This window comes from Atheta coriaria, unplaced genomic scaffold (assembly GCF_025399875.1).
Source record: "Atheta coriaria isolate IRGN ID8LTWV9N9 unplaced genomic scaffold, Caltech_Dcor_3.1 hic_scaffold_9_pilon, whole genome shotgun sequence".
Lineage (NCBI taxonomy): Eukaryota > Metazoa > Arthropoda > Insecta > Coleoptera > Staphylinidae > Dalotia > Dalotia coriaria.
Genome location: NW_027045451.1, coordinates 7,193,464 through 7,213,482, shown reverse-complemented (window position 1 = coordinate 7,213,482; position 20,019 = coordinate 7,193,464). Strand labels below are relative to the sequence as shown.

At 34.5% G+C, this 20,019-nt stretch overlaps 3 protein-coding genes across 4 annotated transcripts in view; all 3 read right to left on the bottom strand.

Moving 5' to 3' along the window:
• Positions 1-4,341, bottom strand: part of LOC135799467 (uncharacterized) — a 31,238-nt gene extending 26,897 nt beyond the window's left edge. The window contains 1 exon segment of the mRNA XM_065312589.1: positions 4,003-4,341. The gene's annotated coding sequence lies outside the window, so the exon portion shown is untranslated.
• Positions 4,342-7,889: 3,548 nt separating this feature from the next.
• On the bottom strand, positions 7,890-9,530 carry LOC135799887 (putative nuclease HARBI1). Its single transcript, XM_065313120.1, has 5 exons — positions 9,157-9,530; positions 8,935-9,103; positions 8,686-8,879; positions 8,483-8,630; positions 7,890-8,423 (listed from the first exon to the last, which is right to left on the bottom strand). The coding sequence occupies exons 1-5, from the start codon at positions 9,204-9,206 to the stop codon at positions 7,890-7,892; spliced, it is 1,095 nt and encodes a 364-aa protein (XP_065169192.1). The 5' UTR covers positions 9,207-9,530.
• A 2,144-nt stretch (positions 9,531-11,674) lies between these two features.
• LOC135798990 (store-operated calcium entry regulator STIMATE-like) lies at positions 11,675-14,555 on the bottom strand. Of its 2 annotated transcripts, XM_065312000.1 has the most exons (6): positions 14,186-14,554; positions 13,973-14,117; positions 13,166-13,287; positions 12,547-12,746; positions 12,386-12,488; positions 11,675-12,310 (listed from the first exon to the last, which is right to left on the bottom strand). In XM_065312000.1, exons 1-6 carry the CDS (start codon positions 14,325-14,327, stop codon positions 12,237-12,239), a joined length of 786 nt encoding a protein of 261 aa, XP_065168072.1. In that variant the 5' UTR covers positions 14,328-14,554; the 3' UTR covers positions 11,675-12,236. The 2 variants fall into 2 exon arrangements, with proteins under 2 accessions (XP_065168072.1, XP_065168071.1); XM_065311999.1 differs by having other exon boundaries at positions 11,675-12,488; positions 14,186-14,555.
• Positions 14,556-20,019: the final 5,464 nt, after the last annotated feature.

Here is a 20,019-nt window from a genome sequence, read left to right as displayed (position 1 = left end):
CGTAATTTTCCTTCCAGTGCACATCTTTTATAATAAATTTACATTTACAGTTCGTACTAATGTGATCATGTGATCACTCACCTCAGCGATGCGCTTAAAATCACACCACATGTCGTGACATGTAGGATAAGCACAATTAAACGACAGGACAGTTTTAATTAAACGCAGGCGCAAAGCAAAAAAAAAATCTATGTAAAATAATCCGTTAAGGATTATTTGAGGCTCGTTAAAATACGTTTGTTTATTTTATTGTCTACATATGCTTTGGCATGACTAAAAGCAATAAGGAAAATTAATTACCAATTAGTTTTTACCCCGTAGAAAATACGAGTATGAGTGGAAGTTCAATGAGCGCTATTTATCTATATAAAAGAAACTCGTGTTATTTACAACGTTTATAACTCAAGAACTACTGGACCGATTTTGATAATTTATGAATTTTTGGATTTGCCTTTGCCTAGAATAGCAGAATAACTATTAAAATATCAAAAATTATAAGTTAAAAAAAGTTAAATTTGGGATTAAAATTAAATTATTGATATAGCTAAATAATTCAATCCGATATGACGCTAATGTGCATTATTAGCTTTTTTATTTCTTTAAATAAAATTAGCCATCCTCTTGATAGAAATGACACATTATTGGTCCAAGAAAGTAAAAAAAATATATTTTTTTAGTGAAAAGTGTGGGGAAAACAGCGGGCAACAGCTAGTTCAATATAAAAGTGTGAAAAGTGCAAATTGCCTGCGAACGTAATATCTTTCTTCTACTTCCAAATTGAAGTAGCATTTCATTGCGTGCATAATATATTTGAGAATGCGGGAAAACGATGAGAACTTTGCTTTCCACTCGGCGTTTGCGGCTTAATAGTTCGAGTATTTCTCTCGGTAGGTAAAATACGTGTAAGCAAGTTAGAACTTACGTTGTGGCCCGCTAAAAACCAACCGCACTGAAGGCGCGATGAGAATATTGAGAATACGCGCGAATCGAGCTTTGCAATTTCACATTTCGTACGTGCTACGAGCGCGTAAATTGCTTCGCTAGCACAACAAATAAATTAGAATAATAGCAGCCAAGTTGAGAATCGGATGCTTTTCGGCTTTGTTGCACAGTTATCTGTTGTTGCGTAAGGATTACATGGGCGCTTACATGTGAATGTTATTTTCTAGACTTAAATTTACAATAAATATAATATTACATGTTTTTTAGTTTAATTTAAAGTGTTTCTTTTTTTGCTTGTATTGACGTTGATAATTTGACGTAAATAATATTTATGGATGTAATAATGTATAAATTGGTGTATTTTTGGTTTGGTTAGTGATAAATTTGTTTTTTTCTACATATTTCACTTATTCAATCACTATTCAATTAATAAATAGGTACACATAGAACACAAATTCTAATCTTCCTTATAAAAAATTATAGTAGGCAACCAATATAACATCTAAAATAAAGCAAAAAAACAGGATCGTCAGGTTTTCATTCTAGTTATTAATAAAAATATCATCCACGTATAAAAACCTAACAATTATTATGAAGGTAATGTTTTTCTCTTAGTATTTGGCAACTAGCACAAAACATTTTAATGACGCACTAAATTTTGACCTTTGGTTAATAACCAAATTAGTAAAGTCATTAAGTAATGTTCAAAACACTTTTAAATACATACACGATATGTAACTAATTGAAAAACCTTTTTGTATCTATAAAAAATTGTAAATTTCCAACATACCACACCAAACAAAAGCCATGAATGTATCCGACAACAAATGCATTATGATTAGACTGACTCAGAATTATAAATAGCTTCTTCGCCATTTCTTTTTATATTCCAAATTATGATTAATCATTGATTACTGCATTACTGTTTATGCATCAGGAAACATTTCAACTATGGAATGTGAATGCATATATTATCGTCAACATATCAATATGATTATTATTAAATTACTACAATGTGTAATAAAGTCTTTGCCGCTTCATTACTAATAATAACAATTGTACATGGCTGGTAACCTACGTTTTGATCAAAGACAGAAACTAATAACAATCGCCTAAGGACATTGAAGGTAATCGTCAGCCTCATGGAAGCACACTGCACATCTCAACACTACAATAATACTTTGCGATCGTTGCCTCCAGTGTAATACCTAGTAAAGCATATGATAATTATAAAATTAGAGGAGGCAATCAACCTTAACACAATAACTTCTTCGATGGTACGTATTAGGCGATCTGTGTGTTATAAGTAGCAGACTGACGCAAATCATCGCTGTATTCTTGGAAATTGGAAATAATGGTAATTGTTGTAGGCTGCTTCGAGACACAACGGCGATTTAGCACGGAATGCGAGAAAATGTATTCACGGTTATTATAAAATTGAGCACAAATGTAATCATCAAATCATGATTACTTAAAATGACATATTGATCTTAAATATGGCGACGTGGGTAAACTAGGCAACACGTAGTACCTTTTAGTGACATAACCAAGATTTTATGATAAAAATATAATTTGTTTCTGAAAATGCACAAAACTGTTCAAGTTGAAGTTTTACTTGAAATTTTTATTAAATTATAATCCTGCATTTAATTCTCAGTTAAATGTTTATTACTGGTTTCATCTTGAATTTCGTATTACATGATTCCACACCGAACGTAGGCATTAATTGCGCAACAAAATCAAAGAATTTTTGTTAAGCAATCATACTAAATACCAGCTTGAATAGTTGAGTTTTTTTTCATGTCGTGCTTCAAGAGTGCACTCACCGCAAGCAGCATCTTCGATTAATTACAGTTTTAATACTCATAAATACTCATAAATTCATAAGTAGATAATAAAATTTCCAAACACCGCGTGACATTTGCCAGATTTAACTGGATAACCGGCATAAATATCCTGCTTAGAATGTTTGCATTGCAAGAATAAGGAAAATAATTTCTGTTTACCGTTCGCGCTTTTGCGCATGCAATTAAAACACCAGCGTCTTGAATCTCCCCCCGAGATTGTTGCAATTCGAAGCCGCAGCAATGCGATCCTCCTTCGCGCTCTTGCTGGAGCGTAGAAGGTCGACGAGGTGCAGGCAAGTACGTTGGTTGCGTTTCTTATGCATTCGAAACTTCATTCTTGCGTTCCATCTATTCCACCAATCGCATTCCTGCGGCATAACGCCGCACAATGTGCAATAGACTAGTGTGCACTGGGCGCATTCGCCGAAGAAAATTCAGTTATACATAATATATGCATATATTGTTTATTCAATGAGATATTACTTCATTTTATTACGAGTATTACGACTTACGCCAACTATCAACCACATTGAATGCTATTTTTTACCGTACAGACAAAACAAACAAATTGTTTAATTAATACATCAAATTAATTTGCATCTTTGCATAGATATTTTAATAAAACTGTTAAATTAAATGATGACAATAAAATTTTTATTTTTTGTATTTTTTAAATATAATTTCAACATTTTCTGCTCTAAAAGTGATAAATTATATCTTTTTATCAAATTAGTTCACATTTTATCCAGTGACTTACATTAATTGCTGAGAAAAGATAAAGAACAAGAACAATGCAATGACTCGTGATCTTTTTGTCTGTTGATTGTTTTCGAAATAAAGAGTTTCTAACTGGTAACTGGAATGAAAACGAAAACGAATGTGAATCCGTGAATCCAAGTAATACAAATGTTGTAATGTTGTGTGGATTGTACACACAATTTATTTAATTGTTTAATGCTACAAACTACATCTACCTTTTCCGAATTGTATTAATGTTTTACTAGAAATAAATATATTTCGAAGAAGAAGAAGAAGATCCAGAGGAAAAGTGAAACCGATACCGCTATTCTCAACCGATAATTATTTAACATCACATATCGCACGTTGCAACGCGCACGAAACAGCAAAGTAATAGTTATTACATAATGAAACATTTCAATCGTTTTATCAACAACTACATTTATAGAAATATCTGTAATATATCAAATCTTACCTTAATTTAATAAATTGCGTTGATATTTGGAGATAATTCACGGCTAAACACTAGTCCAATTTAATTATGCGTATTCCACTGCGTTTAATATCAATATGTCAATGTTAAGATGTAGAAATATAATCCATGCACTTTGTTTTTGGTGGATTTTAAGTTTATTAAATACCGCAAGTTTGTTGTATTCCGTGCCGCGCCGCGTCCGGACACAACACTTTCTAAAGACACACTGATGGCATTCGTTTGTTTCTTGCCGGAGCAACTCGTGAGCTCGCGGCCGTTGGCGAATACGTCGCTCCGTCGTAGACCGGATCTAGTGAAGGTGTACTTTACTTACCAAGGTGCACGGTGGTAAGTGCGGTGAGCGTGCGTTGTGCGCACGACGGTCGGGGAGAGAAAACGGAGAAACGGAGAAGGTGTACATAGCATGTCCGAGTATAATAGCCGATACGTCTCTATGCGAACGCAACGATTATTGCGGTTTGCCTTCTTGTGATGCATGAAAACATCGATTGCTTTTGTAATAATTACGCCTGATTTGCTAATAAATTAAACAAATTAGCGTGGTTGATTGTTTTGTAATTAAGTTCTTGCAGTAATACGCCCGTTAATGTTATTTACCACAAATTAAATTACTATTAGTTTACTACGCAAAAAAGTTAAGTTTCTTTTGTTATAATGAAATTATGAAACGTTTTAATTTCTGTTACGGAGTTTATATCTACAAATTACTTGTTTTGCAAAAAGGGCGTTTGCATTATTAGAGTTGATGGGCAATTAAATTATTGCAATTGCAAATATATTTCTATTTATTTTTCGTTGATGATGCTCCATAAACTTTGGAAGCTTTCGAACTCAAGTAAGAATATAGGCAACTAAACCAGCATTAGCATAAATTTCATATTACTCTTTGCTTTTTTAAAAGCAATGAAATATCAATAGTTTTATAACGAGATTGAATACCATTCAAAAATCACTCTATAGTTTGTAAACGTCATATGATTCAATCAGCATATGATTAAACCTGTAATGATCGAAATAGCTATCAAAATGTTTATAGTCTAAGAGCCCGTGACGGCCAGATTTTCGTCATTTTAGGAAAAGTAAATATTTTCTATGTGTATCCCCAACACAGGTTAGAACTATCCCCAATTATGAAACCTGATTTCCATTCGATCCAGAATTGTTCAATCTTCCTTAATCTATAATTTTCTAGTTGCTGTCTCTTTTAGTTAAGAAGATATTCACTGTCAAAAAGCGTGGAAATAAGTTCACATCAAGCACCCCACCCCCCTTGCACATTTTTTCTTATGAATTAAAATTTCATCTCTCAAAGCACATAAGATGAGGTAGTTTATGATAAAGTAGTAGATTCATTCACATATTCATTACATTTATTATTTTAATTAAATTTTGCCTAACGTCACAAGCGCGAAATGAGATAAAGTGGACGTGTGTTGATAAAATCCGCTGCGATGGCCCATGTTTACAAAACATTGAAACAACGATATGATCGCGGGAATATTTTTAGTTATAACGGACATTCTAACGACATCTCGGAAAGATTTTAAGAGTTCAATTTGAAATCGGCTGCTAGTGTTATTGAATCAGGCTATTGATAAGTGATCGTGCATAGAATTGAATGGCGAAGTAACTGTGTAATCGTGTAATCGCTCGCAAGGACTCGGATTCAATTACGAGTAGCAGCATTATTAAATGGAACACCAGAAATTAAACATACATACTATATAGTAATGGAGTATATATGACATAATATCTGTTGATAAATTATAAAAAAAAATTATTTAAAAAATATGTTTTACTTTTTTATGATTTAACTAGCTGACCCGGCAAACTTTGTTCCGCCTCGCTTCGTTCTTGTGATTGAGAAGCACGAAGTCGAGTCATACTAACACGGCGCTTTTCACGTGCAATTTTTTGTTCTTCTTCAATCCTTTCATTCGCAATCCTTCGAATCCTAGTTGCATTACGGTTTTGTCGGATAAAATTTGATCGTTTTGGTCGCTGCATGTTGAGTGGGGAAGCTACGAAGCATAGCACAAAGAAGAGACGGAGAAAACTCGTTTAGTATCTTCCAAAGAAGTTTTCACTTCAAAAAGTATTAAAAAAAGTATCCTACACTTACTAAATCTTATCCAAAAAAACACATCAACCGGGCAACTTTAACCAACTCGTACAAACACACACACACGTCTACGCTTAGGGGGAAGCTATGAAGCATCGCATAAAGGGGAGACGGAGATAATAGAAAACATTGTATTTGTGTGCCCTTCTTCTCCCGCAGGCTAAACCATATAAGCGATAATGTTTGCTTCTTTTTAGTGTCGTTTAGTGTCCTCTAAAGATGTTTTCACTTCAAAAAGTATCCTAGTAACCATCTCCCAACAAAAACAACAACCGGTCGACTTCAACCCACACGTACAAACATACGCACGACTATGCTTAGGGGGAAGCTACAAAGCATCGCACAAAGAGGAGACGGGGATAATAGAAAATTTTGTATTTGCGTTCTTTTATTCTCCTGCAAGATAATCCATATATGCGAATATGTTTGTCTCTTTTTAATGTCGTTTAGTGCCTTTTTAGACAAGTTTTCACTTCAAAAAGTATCCCATTACCTTTTTCTGGCCCTAAGCTACCTCGCCACCAATTTTTAGCTAAATTGGATTAGCCGTTCTTTAGTTCTAAGCAAGGTAACTAACACGACTTTCGTTTATATATATAGATTTCAAGTGTAATAGTATATTAAGTAACAAGTGGCTAAACGAGGACATTACAGACGAGATTTGATTGAGAGCGAGCGTTGCGAGCGGTCAATCAATCGAGTCTTTAACAACGTTTAGCCACGAAGTCCTTACGCTATTTTTTCTACTTCCACTCTAGTTCCACGTTGCGCAATCCACATCAGGTTTGACAAATACTTGCATTGACTTGCAATAAGTTTAATAATTAATATATAATTTTCATAATGATATTGTGATCTCGTAAAACAATTGTTTTTTCAATAACCATCATAACTTTCTGGCAGTTTCTCAGCCTCCAATTGTCCATCAAGAAACTCTCTCCAAGATGTGTATTGATAAAATCCTCAAAACCCTTTGAAAGTGCTCTAAAATATCTTTCTAAAGTTAGCATTTCATAAAAAAAATTTAAAGGATGCTGGCATTCAGCCATCTTGTATCACACCGAGATGAGAGGATTGTCTTTGATTTATAATGAATTTCAGAATTTGAAATTTGAAAGGTACCTGGTTCAATCCCTAGTTTCGGCACGTAGTTTTTGACAGAGATATATCGTAATACTGGAAAATTTTGTTTTTATTGTGGTCTACAAAATAACACCCAGTATCTCCCGAACCATATGATTTTTTTTATAGTTTCTCACCGCCTTGTCAGAGCATACGTTTGCAATCCCCTAGCACAGTGGTTCCTAACCTTTTCAAGGTCACTACCCTGTGACTGACGGCCCAGGAGGAGCGGGGAATTGCGGCCTGGGGCAAGACCGCAGTTGCCGGAATTGAGGGGGCCCCTTTGTACGAAGGGGTCCCTCTGGAAGATCCGGTAGCAAAGGCGAAGGAGGAGCCAAAAACCCCAACCGTTTTGGCTTCCATGCTTTTGGAGCCAACAATAGCGACCCCACAGCGCCACATCGACACCCCACAAAAAAGTACCCGGAGGACGTCAGCGATGGCCATGTCCACCCAGGAGGTGATAGCCACCTGCACTAAATCTACTGACGCCATCAAGGCGCAGACAGAGGCCATCAAGGCGCAGACAGAGGCAATTCGAGAGCTGGTGCAAGTTGTTAGAAATAAATAAATGAATGAGATTCAAAACAATTTTAATTTATATTTATATTTAATATCTAATTTATTCAAAGTTTTCTATAAGATACCTATTCCTAATTTCTTTACCTTTATCCAACAAATGTCGGTCTTCTTGTATTGTATGTTCAGCTGGGTCACTTGGGTCAGGTGCGTCAGGCGCGTCAGGCGTGACGTCCACGTCATCCATATTCCGCCGCGCTGCAAAATTATGCAATATGCAGCACGTGGATATAATTCTGGATGACCTCCGGGGATTATAATGTAAGGTACGATGCCTCAGTAGGCACCGAAACCGTCCCTTCAGAACCCCGTTCACCCGTTCCACAACATTCCTAGCCGACGTTAGTAACGTGTTGAATCTAACTTCATTGGGGTTCTGTGGGTTGTGGAACGGTGTGAACAGCCCCGGTTCCACAGGATAGCCACTATCCCCAATTAAATAAGTCCGCTGCACACCTCCCTCAAACTGGCGTTTCAGTAATTTTCGAATTGAGGTCATATGCCAGATCGCAGCATCATGAACTGATCCTGGCATCCTTGCCGAACAGGCTGTTATAACTCCGTTGGAATCCACAATCTGAAAGTACATCTCACAATGTAAATTACCAAGATATATATGATGTATGTTCCACTTACCAGCATAACATTGATAGAATGTCTGCCCTTGCTATTAATGTACACATGTGGCGGATCGTCGAAATTTGTTGACGCTGGAGCGACAATTTCCACATGTGTACCATCAATGGCTCCAATCACACCACGAATTTCATATTTATCGAAAAACCTACAATATAATTAATAACAAACATATATATAATAAATTTAAATCAATTGTATACCCTTCTTTAACTGCCAGTTGAGCTTCTGCACAAATGGGAAACTCCACATACTTCCGAAATAAATGGCAGACAGCTGCATCCGTTACTTCCGCGATGCATCGGCTAATTGAACTTTGGCTCAATGATGACCAGACACATGAGCCAATGTTGTTCTGGTATGCCCCAGTTGCCAGAAATCTTAAAGTAGCTAAAAACTGAAGTCAAATATTTAAGTAAGCTGTACAGTTTGTGTATAATGTGAAAGTTTACCTTGCATAATTTGGGGATACCATCCATTTTTAAATATGGCCCAATTTCGGCCATAAAAGCAACAACAGCATCCACATCAAATCTAAACAATTGTCGAAATTGTCTCGGCGGAATTTCCAACGGATTGCTCGAATCGCGCAGCCGACGACGTTGGAGTCTCATATAATTTCTTAAATTACAATGCGTGTAACAAATCGTTTTGATTATTTTATATTTTCTTACCTCCTATAGTCCGCTTCAAGCAAAAATGTCACAATTAATAGGTTTTCCATTTTGAAAGTACTGGTAGAACCAAAGAACAAGTGGAAGTGATGGAAATACCGCCAAAATAACGCGTCATCTTTTTTCACATCTGCTGAGCACACGGCTCGTCAAAATATTCCACTTTTCCAATTTCGATGAATAGGCAGACTGAGACAGCCGACAACGAGTGCGGGTGCGAGTGAGAACGAAGAGCTGCGGTAAGGCAGTTTCACCCGCGCCAAGAGAGCAGCGCATGCGTATAACATGTTACGAAAGCTATCGGCACCCTCAAGCTGCTCGAAAAATTGAGGCGACCCGAACCCTCCAAAAGACCTCCGTTGGCCACTCAGAATCGCAATTTGCGTTCGTTCGACACTATAGCACTTCGCGTGCTGCTCAGAATAGCACCACAAGTATGGGAATTGAGTTTACCCCTAGCTAATTTAAAATAGTTAAAAGCACATAAATTCTAACGAAAATATGCTTATTATGTAAGAAATTGCACGTTTACGTAACTAGTAAAGTAATATATAAATTTATATAATATATAAATAGCGCCGTGCTACCATTTACCGTACTATTATTTTGTTTATTGCTATTTTAATACTATTTCGAGCCATCCCGTGTTACCCCCCTAGAATCACCGTTTTACCCCTGCGGGGGTAATTACCCCCAGGTTAGGAACCACTGCCCTAGCACTTCTGAACATGCTCAAAAGTGTTTTTCAGAAAGTAGCATTTTTCATAAAGTATGTAAATATGGTGTAGAAAACACTCTATATCTCGTGAACAAATTTACATATTTAGAGTTTGTCACCGCCATATCAAAGCTCGAAAGTTTCCCTACCCGATGCATACCTTATCAATCTTCTAGCCCTTTTAAAAGTTCCCCAAAACTCTCTTTAAAAATTGACATTTTTCAAAAAAATTAAAAACGTAGCGCGCAAAACACATTGTATACCGCTAACTAATTGACTTTTTTAAAGTTTGTCACCGCTATTATTAAGTTCGAAAGTTTCCCTATACTATGCATACCTTTTTAATCTTCTAGCACTTCCAAAAGTGCCCTAAAATGCCGTTTAAAATTTGCCATTTTAAAAAAAATTGCAAACAGGGTGTGCAAAACACTCTATATCTTGTGAATTAATTGACTTTTTTTAGAATTTGTTACCGCCATCCTAAAGTTCAAGAGTTCCTCTATACGATGCAAACCTTTTCAATCATTCAGCTCTTCCGGAAGTGCCCTAAAATGCCTTATGAAAATTGGCATTTAAAAAAAAATAGAAAACATGGTGTGAAAAACACTCTGTATCTTGAGAACTATTTGACTTTTTTGAAGGTTTTTACCGCCATCTTAAAGTTCGAGAGTCTCTCTACGCGATCCATGTCTTTACCACCCCCTAGTCCTTCAAGAACAGCCCTAGAAAGCACTTAGAAAATAGCCATTTCTGTCACTAAAATTTTATTTTTTGGTCGAATGACAGGGTCGAACTTTTTTGTTAAAATTTTGTCAAAGTTAAATAATTATTGAGATACAGGGTGTTTTTCACACCATGTTTTCATTTTTTTGGAAACTTGTCAATTTTCAAAACGCATTTTAGGGCACTTCCGCATGGGGTGGAAGAGTGAAAAGGTATGCATCGTATAAAGGAACTCTTTAACTTTAGCGGTTACAAACTTTAAAAAAGTAAATTAGTTCGCGAGATACAAGGTGTTTTCCACACCATGTTTTCTATTTCTTTGAAAAATGCCAATTTTTAAATGACATTTTAGGGCACTTTGGGAAGGGTTAGAAGATTGAAAAGGAATGCGTTGTGTAGGGAGACTTTCAAACTTTAAAACTGCAGTGACAAACTTTAAAAAATTCAATTAGTTCGCAAGATACAGGGTATTTTGCGCGCCCTGTTTTTGGTTTTTTTGAGAAATATCAATTTTTAAAGGGAGTTTTGGGGCACTTCTAATAGGGTTAGAATATTGACAAGATATGCATCGTGTAGAAGAACTCTTGAGCTTTAACATGACGATAAGAAACTAGAAAAAAATCATATAGTTCGAGAGATACTGAATGTTCTTTTGCAGACCACTATAAAAACGAAATTTTCCAGTATTACAATAAATTTCTGACAAAAGCAACGTCCCGAAACCAAGGGTTGAACCAGAGGCCTTTAAACCTTCAGTCTAACGCTCCCCCAACTGAGCTATTGCGACTTATTGGCAAAGGATTGTTGCAATTATACTACAAAAATCACTGTTTTCATACAAATATGAAATTTCAAATTCTGAAATACCTTTTAAATCAAAGACACTCGAAACATTTTGGTGTGATACAGGATTGCGGAATGGTACAGCATGCTTTTAAATTTTTTTGAGAAATGCTAATTTTATAAAGTTATTTTAGGACATCTGCTGTTTACCTGCAATCAGTAGATTGTCAGAAAATTGTATCAAAATCGACCCAACCACTTTAGACTCCTTAAAATTCATTCACCATACACCCGTTTAGAAAAAATATAACAGTTTCTTTATTTTTGGCCACAACACGGACAGTTTCCATACATCAGAGTCAACAGGTAATTATTCAATTGGAAATGTAAAACGTTTCAACGACTTACAAACTAGACTTAGAATGCATGTCACTGATTCTTTATCCATTGATATTCTTTTCACACAGAGTAAACGCACATAAATGCATCCAAAAAATGCTAATATTGCTTTTGGCCATCGAATCCATAATTGTACCGACAACGTACGCGACTAGTATTTAAATTGGTAACTAGTTAAAATGACAATATGAAGTTTACATTATTCGAGCTTCATATCCCATTAAAAATTCTTGGACGATAACGAATCGTTATAACTTGTATACGGTAAATATCACTTAAGAATATCATAAGTATTTCAACTAAACTCTTAAAATTACACATCTAAATTCGTTTCGCTTGTATATAAATAGTAAATATCGTAAATATGTTTATGTAAAATTTACTAGCTACGCCTTAAATGTATGTATCACTAATAAGAACTCTTTGTTTACCGTTCGCTAGCTAAGCGTCTAATACATTAACAATCGATGTATCTGTTATTGGTGTTCTTGGGGATGTGATGTTGATCGACGTCCAGCAGGTCGTCGTCGCCTGATAAAAGCACATCGTTTTCAGAGTCATGTCGGCGGCGACGGCTTGCGTTTATTATTTTGAATTGTACTTTACCTAGCAGACTGTCTTCCAGACTGTCACGGCGGCCGTAGTGTGGTAATGTAATTGGCGCATTCCGATGCATTAAGAAATTGTCTGTTACCCAAAACATTAAAATCTAAAAGAAAACAATACTTGTCATCTATTTAATATTTTTTATGCACATTTAGACTTACATTAACAAAAAACGGAATGATTAGCATAACAAATGCCAATTCAAGTTTTGGGTTTGGCGCTAGCGGTGCCAAAATGAAATCTTTCACTCTATCCCAGAAGTTCAACTGCATGAAGAGAGTAATCAGTATTTTGACAATACCCATCAGTATCACATAGAGAATGCATTGTGTTATCCATGCATTTAATTGGGGAGGTTTGCCTAAAAACAATTACAATTGTTAAGTATATTATAACACGTAAAAAAATACTTTTACCTACACATTCGAACTTAAAACAATAACCAATAACACCAATTTTACGTTGACTACACATTTGTGTACAAAGCAGTATATAGCAATGTATAAATAACTGAGTAATAAAATAATGCCGTAACAATAATAAATTTTCACGCAGTAAAAATATGAAGAGTTCATTGTGTTAACAGGAAATAAAAAAATCTGCTAACATATTTGCAACAAAGCAGGAAATACAAATGATACATTAAAATGTGACATATGATTACAACCGTTAACTACTTGTTATCAATTGGCAGAAACTAGAACGCGCTATTATGTAAATAATAAATAAATTGCAATAAACAAAGCATAATGATAATATTCATTTTAAAACAACATTTACCGTATTCTCCGAAGTTGATAAGCGGCCAAGCTTTCCTCCGTGCGAGATACTGCGCTGATTTGATCCCACATATGATTATAAATAATCCCAGTGATGAGTCTAGCAAAAAGTTGATAATATACCTACGGCAAAAAATGTGCGTTAATATTTGCAGTAAAATCCTTGAAATATAGTCCATATGATTAAACAATACTTGAAAAGACAATTGATTTCTTTATCAGCTATTACGAATTACACAATCATACGTCGGAAATAATGCCGCGTTATCATTACAATTCACATTATTTCATACCAATGTCGTGATGCACTTGGAATAAATAATTTAAATATTTGGCTAGAACTCTGCAACAGTTTGCAAAAGTTTGTGTAAATATTTTCCACTCCAATATGAAAAATGATTACAATTGAACTGTAATCAACATTAAATTACAACTCATGCTGTAATTTATAATGATGTGCATCCTTCTCAGCAGGAAATGACCACATTTTGCCACCATAGTGATAATCTACTAAAAACTTTATTGAATATTCTTAATTAACACCATATTAGTCATAACTTTTTCTTTAAATTTGATACAAATTATTCAAGTTCAGCTGATAAGCTCAAAGTCATAGCGCGTGGCCGTGACGTGTAGAAAGTAATCAATGCTTAAATAAATAATCAATGCTATTAAGCATATTGAATGCGTACTTAAATATGCACATATGTAACCATTCTTAAGCCAATACAAACAATTTTCTAACTTTAATTTTCCATTGAACTCAGCAAATGTTTATAAATTTAAAATATAAACAAATTATACATACCAAGTACAGGCATCACCAGTATATTGCCCAGCAAGCCAAACATTAGCCATATGTATTGCTAATGCACCAATGCCTTGTTTTGATGTGTCATAGAACCAAATGTGCCATGATCTTCGCTCTCTTATAGGCTCACAGAATCTTTTAGCTGGAAGATAATTTAAACCATAATAAAATCACATATGATTTATTTGATTTTATAATTAAGCATCTTACCTATTAAACATGTAAATGCAAGACATGCTAGTAGAACCTGCAGGAACCATCCAAAGAAATCAGTGAGATTCTCTTTGCTGCAACCTTCATGAGCCCCATGGTCTGGTTTCATTAGTAAATTTTGTACACTTGAGGAATTCATCACTTCGGCGTATATTACGCATTTATGCTTTTAAATACTAAGTGTTGGACGGTCATTAGAGTATTTTAATTTGGTCAAAACCGAGCAAAAACCAAACGAAAATTTAACACTACACTGATCTAAGGAATAATAACGAAAATTGCGTACGAACCGTACGAAAACGAAACTGGAATGACAGATGAAAGTAAGTAGTGATTCATTGAACGCATGCGCGAAATTTTAAATATCAAGGAATAGTTAGTTGTTGCTGCGAGGTAAAAGTTCAATGTGCATTCCGGCAATTTGATGATTAGGCCATACATTGTTTATGTGGAGAGGGTATTATTAAATTTATAACTAAAAGAAACTTAATATAGTATCACTAGTAATACCTAGATGGCGCTACGCATGCCTCAAGAAAAATTTTGTGTCGACTAGTAGTCCTGCCCGCCTGATAGGCCGCCAGTCTTTCGTATTTAACAAAAGAGATTGCAGTATTCACAAAATACAGTTTTGTTTTATAATTAGAAAAAAATTGTTTCATAATTTTAACCAGTAACAAATAAAAAAACTATTCCTATGCGTCGTGGCTTCTTAATAAAGTAGACATACAAACGTGCAGAAGCAGTTCAAGTAGTTCAAACATTTATTGTCGGTCAATATTGTCATTCAGTGATGACACTTTTATGAAACATGTTTATTGCAGTCAATTCGTGCAGCAATAAACAGAAAAATGCGTCGCATCGTAGGTTATCTTTGACTCCTAACCAGAACGTTTTTGGTAGCATATCTAATGCAATTTGCACCAGAGTAACTTCCTCGATCCGCCGTGCCACGGCTTCTCTTTGCTGAGTCAATTTCTATACGTCTGAACAAAATTTACAAGTGCAGTAGCAAATTGTCGGATGACACAATATACTCTAGGCAAGGTTCGAAAAATTCTATGCATTTTTTGCTGTTGTTTGTTGTTTACGTGTTTATTGAACCTTCCTCACAGCGTGTACGTTTGTGTTTGGTAGATGCCGACATGCCGATTTGCTACAGAAGCTATTGCAGTTGTTAAATATTTGAGTTCATGCTTTAATCTGCCGAAGAACAACAAACAGGAGGCGACAGTCTGAAGTTGTAAAATATTTTGCGTTTTTAATCAGAATTTTAACATTTTTGGCACAATTTTTAATAGAAAGACCAGATTTAACAAAATATTGAGTTACTTATTGAAGATTAATATACTGATTTATTCAATTCTCAGGATTATTGGGTATTTGTATTATTTAATTAGTGAGTTTACCTTTTTTTGCATGTTTATAAGATTTTTTTACATCCACGTAGCTAATGAATGAGTAAAAATCAAAAACAATTTTTTTATAAATTCGTTTTCTCGAGCATTTTTAAAAACCGCAACAAAATAAACTTCCGTTACTATTTGTTACCATATTCTCCCATCACAGTTTTATGTTTTTATTCTCTGCCACATTCAATACGTCACTGATTCGGCATCATCATACGAAGCACAAATTCCGCTTAGATGCATAAACGAAATTCGTTATGCTCAAAAATGGCCGAAATGATTTTCGTGATGAAAAGTCTAGTTCCGAAAAACGTCTGCACATTTTATATATTTATGGGGCACTTTCGTTTTATTGGCAGTCGTAATGCAGACCGATGAGCGCCCGATACGGCTACCGAATGGTCAGCGCCGATTGTTGATTGCCCCCTTATTTCATCGACGTGTCACTGCAATGACACTGCACACTGTGGAAATATACGCAGAAAAGAGAGCAACTACACTATAAACGCTTCAATTTCGAATTAACTTCGACTCATTTTATTGCTTTATTTCGCTCGTCAAGCAAAGTTACACGCAGCTACCGTAAACTATTTGACTTCTGCGGGTTAACTTTTGCTGTTCGCGTTTGCATTTTGCTATAAATATTAACATAAAGTCTCAGATATTATTGCAATCATTATTTGCAAATGTTGAAATATTTGCGCTTAGAAATTACTTCATATCTAGTTTTGCAGTTTGAGCACGTTAAATTTTGTTCACTTGCTAATACGTTAAAATTCCGTAAGACAGACGAGTCTGAAAATATAAATACCTAAGTATGTTTAATTTCAATTACGTGTTGCGATTATTTTTATGCGCAAGTGCAAATTTTACAGTTTTGCAAGCAAGGGCTGTAAAAATAATAAATTTTATTACAACAATTCTTTAAATATTAAGTAATTTATTACATTTTACTAAAATTGCGATTTAAGTATTAATAAATTAGTTTGTTTCCATACAATAATTAAACATTTCACAGAATTACAAACTTTCATCACATTTTGAGTATCATTTACCTACCGGCCCACAGATTTACACATTTGTAATCCTGGTGGATTAAGTACGAAGCAATAGTTAATACGCTGTAAAGTTTGTACACATAATTTGTAAACTTGTACTTACTTGCTTAAATGTGCCGCCATGATTTTCGTGGGCGGCGCACGACAGATTCGCATCGACTTATCGTTCAATTAGACGCGTCTTCAAAGCGATCCAAAGAGGATTACTTATAATAAGAGTCAAACATTTACCTACATTTTCCTACATTTCAACTCTGAATTTTCACCGCCTGTAGTGTATTATTCAGTAGCATTCGATAGTAACAGCAATTTGTAAGGAACTATTGAGGAATAGGTATGGTAATTTGGTAATGGGTTAAAATTCCCGATAAAAACAGGCTTGTAATCGCATTTGAGTTGATTGTACACGTCGACAAAGTCGGCAAAATAGAGGCGCGACTTACAACTTGGGGAGTTTTCAACGAAATTGTGATACCTATTCGTTTGCGTTTGCCTACGCCGCCAACAATATTGCCTACTTTTGTCATCATTGTGATTTAATCATATTAAAGCAATAATGGAGTGAATAAACGAATCTCTGTGTAAAATTTTCAATTTTTGGCTTAACATTTATAGATAATTTTAGTTGATTGATAAGTAGGTACTTTTGAACAAATCAAAAAGTAGATTAAGTAGATTTCTTCTAGAAATCACACTTTTGCTTGGATTTTATAAAAATTATTTTTTTGGTTTTATATTGTTATCTGAGCTATTATCGATCAACTTTTATAGATTGATTATCTAATCCATTTTATTTTCCTTATTTAACACTCTTTTGTTTATGATTTTTGATATTTTAATAGTTATGCGGCTATTTAGGGTAGAGCCAAGTCTAATAAATCATAGATAACAAAATAAATTAGCCCAGTTGTTCTTGAATTATAATTGCTGTAACTAACGAGCATTCTTTTTTATATAGGTATCCTGGTAGGTACCCACTTATTATAAATTAGTCTATAATAATCATCAGTTCAAAATGCGTTATTAGCGAAATATATCCTTCCAAAAAACTCAGTATCACAACCCACCCAATCCGATATTATGGAAAATTTAACTTAACTTAACTTTATTGCTAATTCAAAATGGAAACTTCTTTCTAACGTTAGTTTTTGCTGCAAAAACTTAACCTAACTGTTGAAATCGTGTGTATGATAAATTTAACGTTATATTTTACTACCCTTAACAGTAGTTATGTTTTGTGACTTAATAAACTTTCTCCTCCCAATTCCGTTCTCTTCAATCTCTTCAAGTGACTTCAGAAACTGGTTTCTGCTGAAATATCTACTAAGCATCACTAAGTGCTGAAAATTGAATAGATGATGGTCGAGAATGCGCACGTAGCCTTGACACTATTTTTTCTCTCAATAGCACATCGTCAACGCTTCCATTTAGGAAAAATTGGGTCTTTTGGTGACATTATCTCCATTATGTCCAACATTATTGTGCCACATTATATTGGAAAAGAATAGATCTCCTACTGGTTTTCGCTTGCGCGTGCCATAATATTGTTAACAACCAGCAAACACTGCTTTACGATATGATGGGGCATAATAGGGTAAAAAGGAAAAGTAAACTAAAGCATAGTGCACAGAGTAGTAAAAGTTAAATTGTGTCCCAATTTTTCTTTTCATGATGGGAGATGAAAGGAAGTGAGTGATTTATTGCATTTGGATGTCACAATATTTGACAGCGTTTAGTAGAACAACTTTTTTTTACAGCTGAGATGAATATTATATTAGTTAATAAGTTGTTAATTTGAGAAAATAATACTCTATCTTAGATTATTTTCTTTCCCATTCATATTTTTCATATTTTTTTGATATTTAAGTCGATAAATACCTACGTATGACACTTTTGATAGTATAGAAATTTATTGATACCTACTGCTTAGTTAATTTCCAGGTAGATTTTTATAGAAATTCTAATTCAATCATACACAGACATAAGTTGGTAGGTATATCAATGTTTCATTCAGGAACTAGCGCTTTATTATTAAATTTAAATTAAAATAATTTTTATGCAAATTTAGTTTTGAAAATGTAAAATGTAGGAGACATTAAGTTTTTGCAACTATAATGAGGAAAAGAGAAATCAATTTCATTTAATCGACATAAAGTGGGATTAAAAGCACCTCAAATACAAGTAGGTATAAAAGGCAGGACCTCACTGTTAATAAATATTTTTTGGATAGCGCTAATGTCGAATCGAAAGTATAATGTTTTCAAATATTTAGGTACAATTGAAAAAAAATAGAAATATACATATTTTCATCGTTTTAATTTTCTGTCCCCGGAACCGACTGTAATATTTGACATGTTTCTCAATTATAGTACCTACCCATACCTATCAAAAGTCACGCTTTAACACGTTTTCTCAATATTTATACACTAAACCCTAAACAAGTAGAAACAATCGACGCCTGCCAATACAGCCTCTTTCAATATTTGCCATTTATCTGTAACAAGCTGAACTTGAACGAAACACTGAAAAAGCATCGTATCTTATTTTGGAATACCCGTCGCGCGTTGACAATTGTCCACAATGCTAACAAACCACGAAGAGCAAGCAAAATGGCTTGTCGTCGCCAATGCTATACGAAACATGCTAAAGAAACGTCTCCAGTTGAATTTTTCCTTTGCTTTCGACACGCCTCGCCCATTTTCAAAACATGTAGGTAAAGAAGTGAGCTATGAAAAGGTAAAACAAGATGGTAGTGTTCGTGTTGGTGTTGTAGATACAAAGACGCTTCAAAAGGAAGGCGGAATTATTCTGTATTAATGTGACAAGCTACTGTCAGCACATTGGTCACACAGAGTCGATTTTTGGATGGAGAATTGGTGTTCGTGTTCTGTTTACACTGTGTATTGACAACATAGGGAGGATTAAAATGAAACGTCGAGTTGAAAATGTCTAAATATTTCACAGCAAAAAGTTTCTTTGCTAATATTCAATTTAAATTTAAAAATATTATGTTCTTTGCAAAATAATTTTATGTTAAGCATATAAAAGTGAATGAAATTTTACTAATATACAAATTTATGTATTTTTAATAGACAACTAATTTTGCCCGCGACTTCGACCCGGTAGTGTTTAATAAAAATGTAATTCGTTTTTACGCTCTTGTTCTAGACATGGCATGTGTCAATTCTATCAATCAGATTCGCAATTTTATTTTAAACAAATTAATTATTTAAGAATTGCTAATAATGCACTTCAGGGCGCCATCTCGAATTCAACTATTTAACTATAACTATGGTTAAATCTCAATGCCAACTTTTATCCTATAGAAAAGGGTCTTTTAGGTTTTTAGGCAATTATTCAAAGT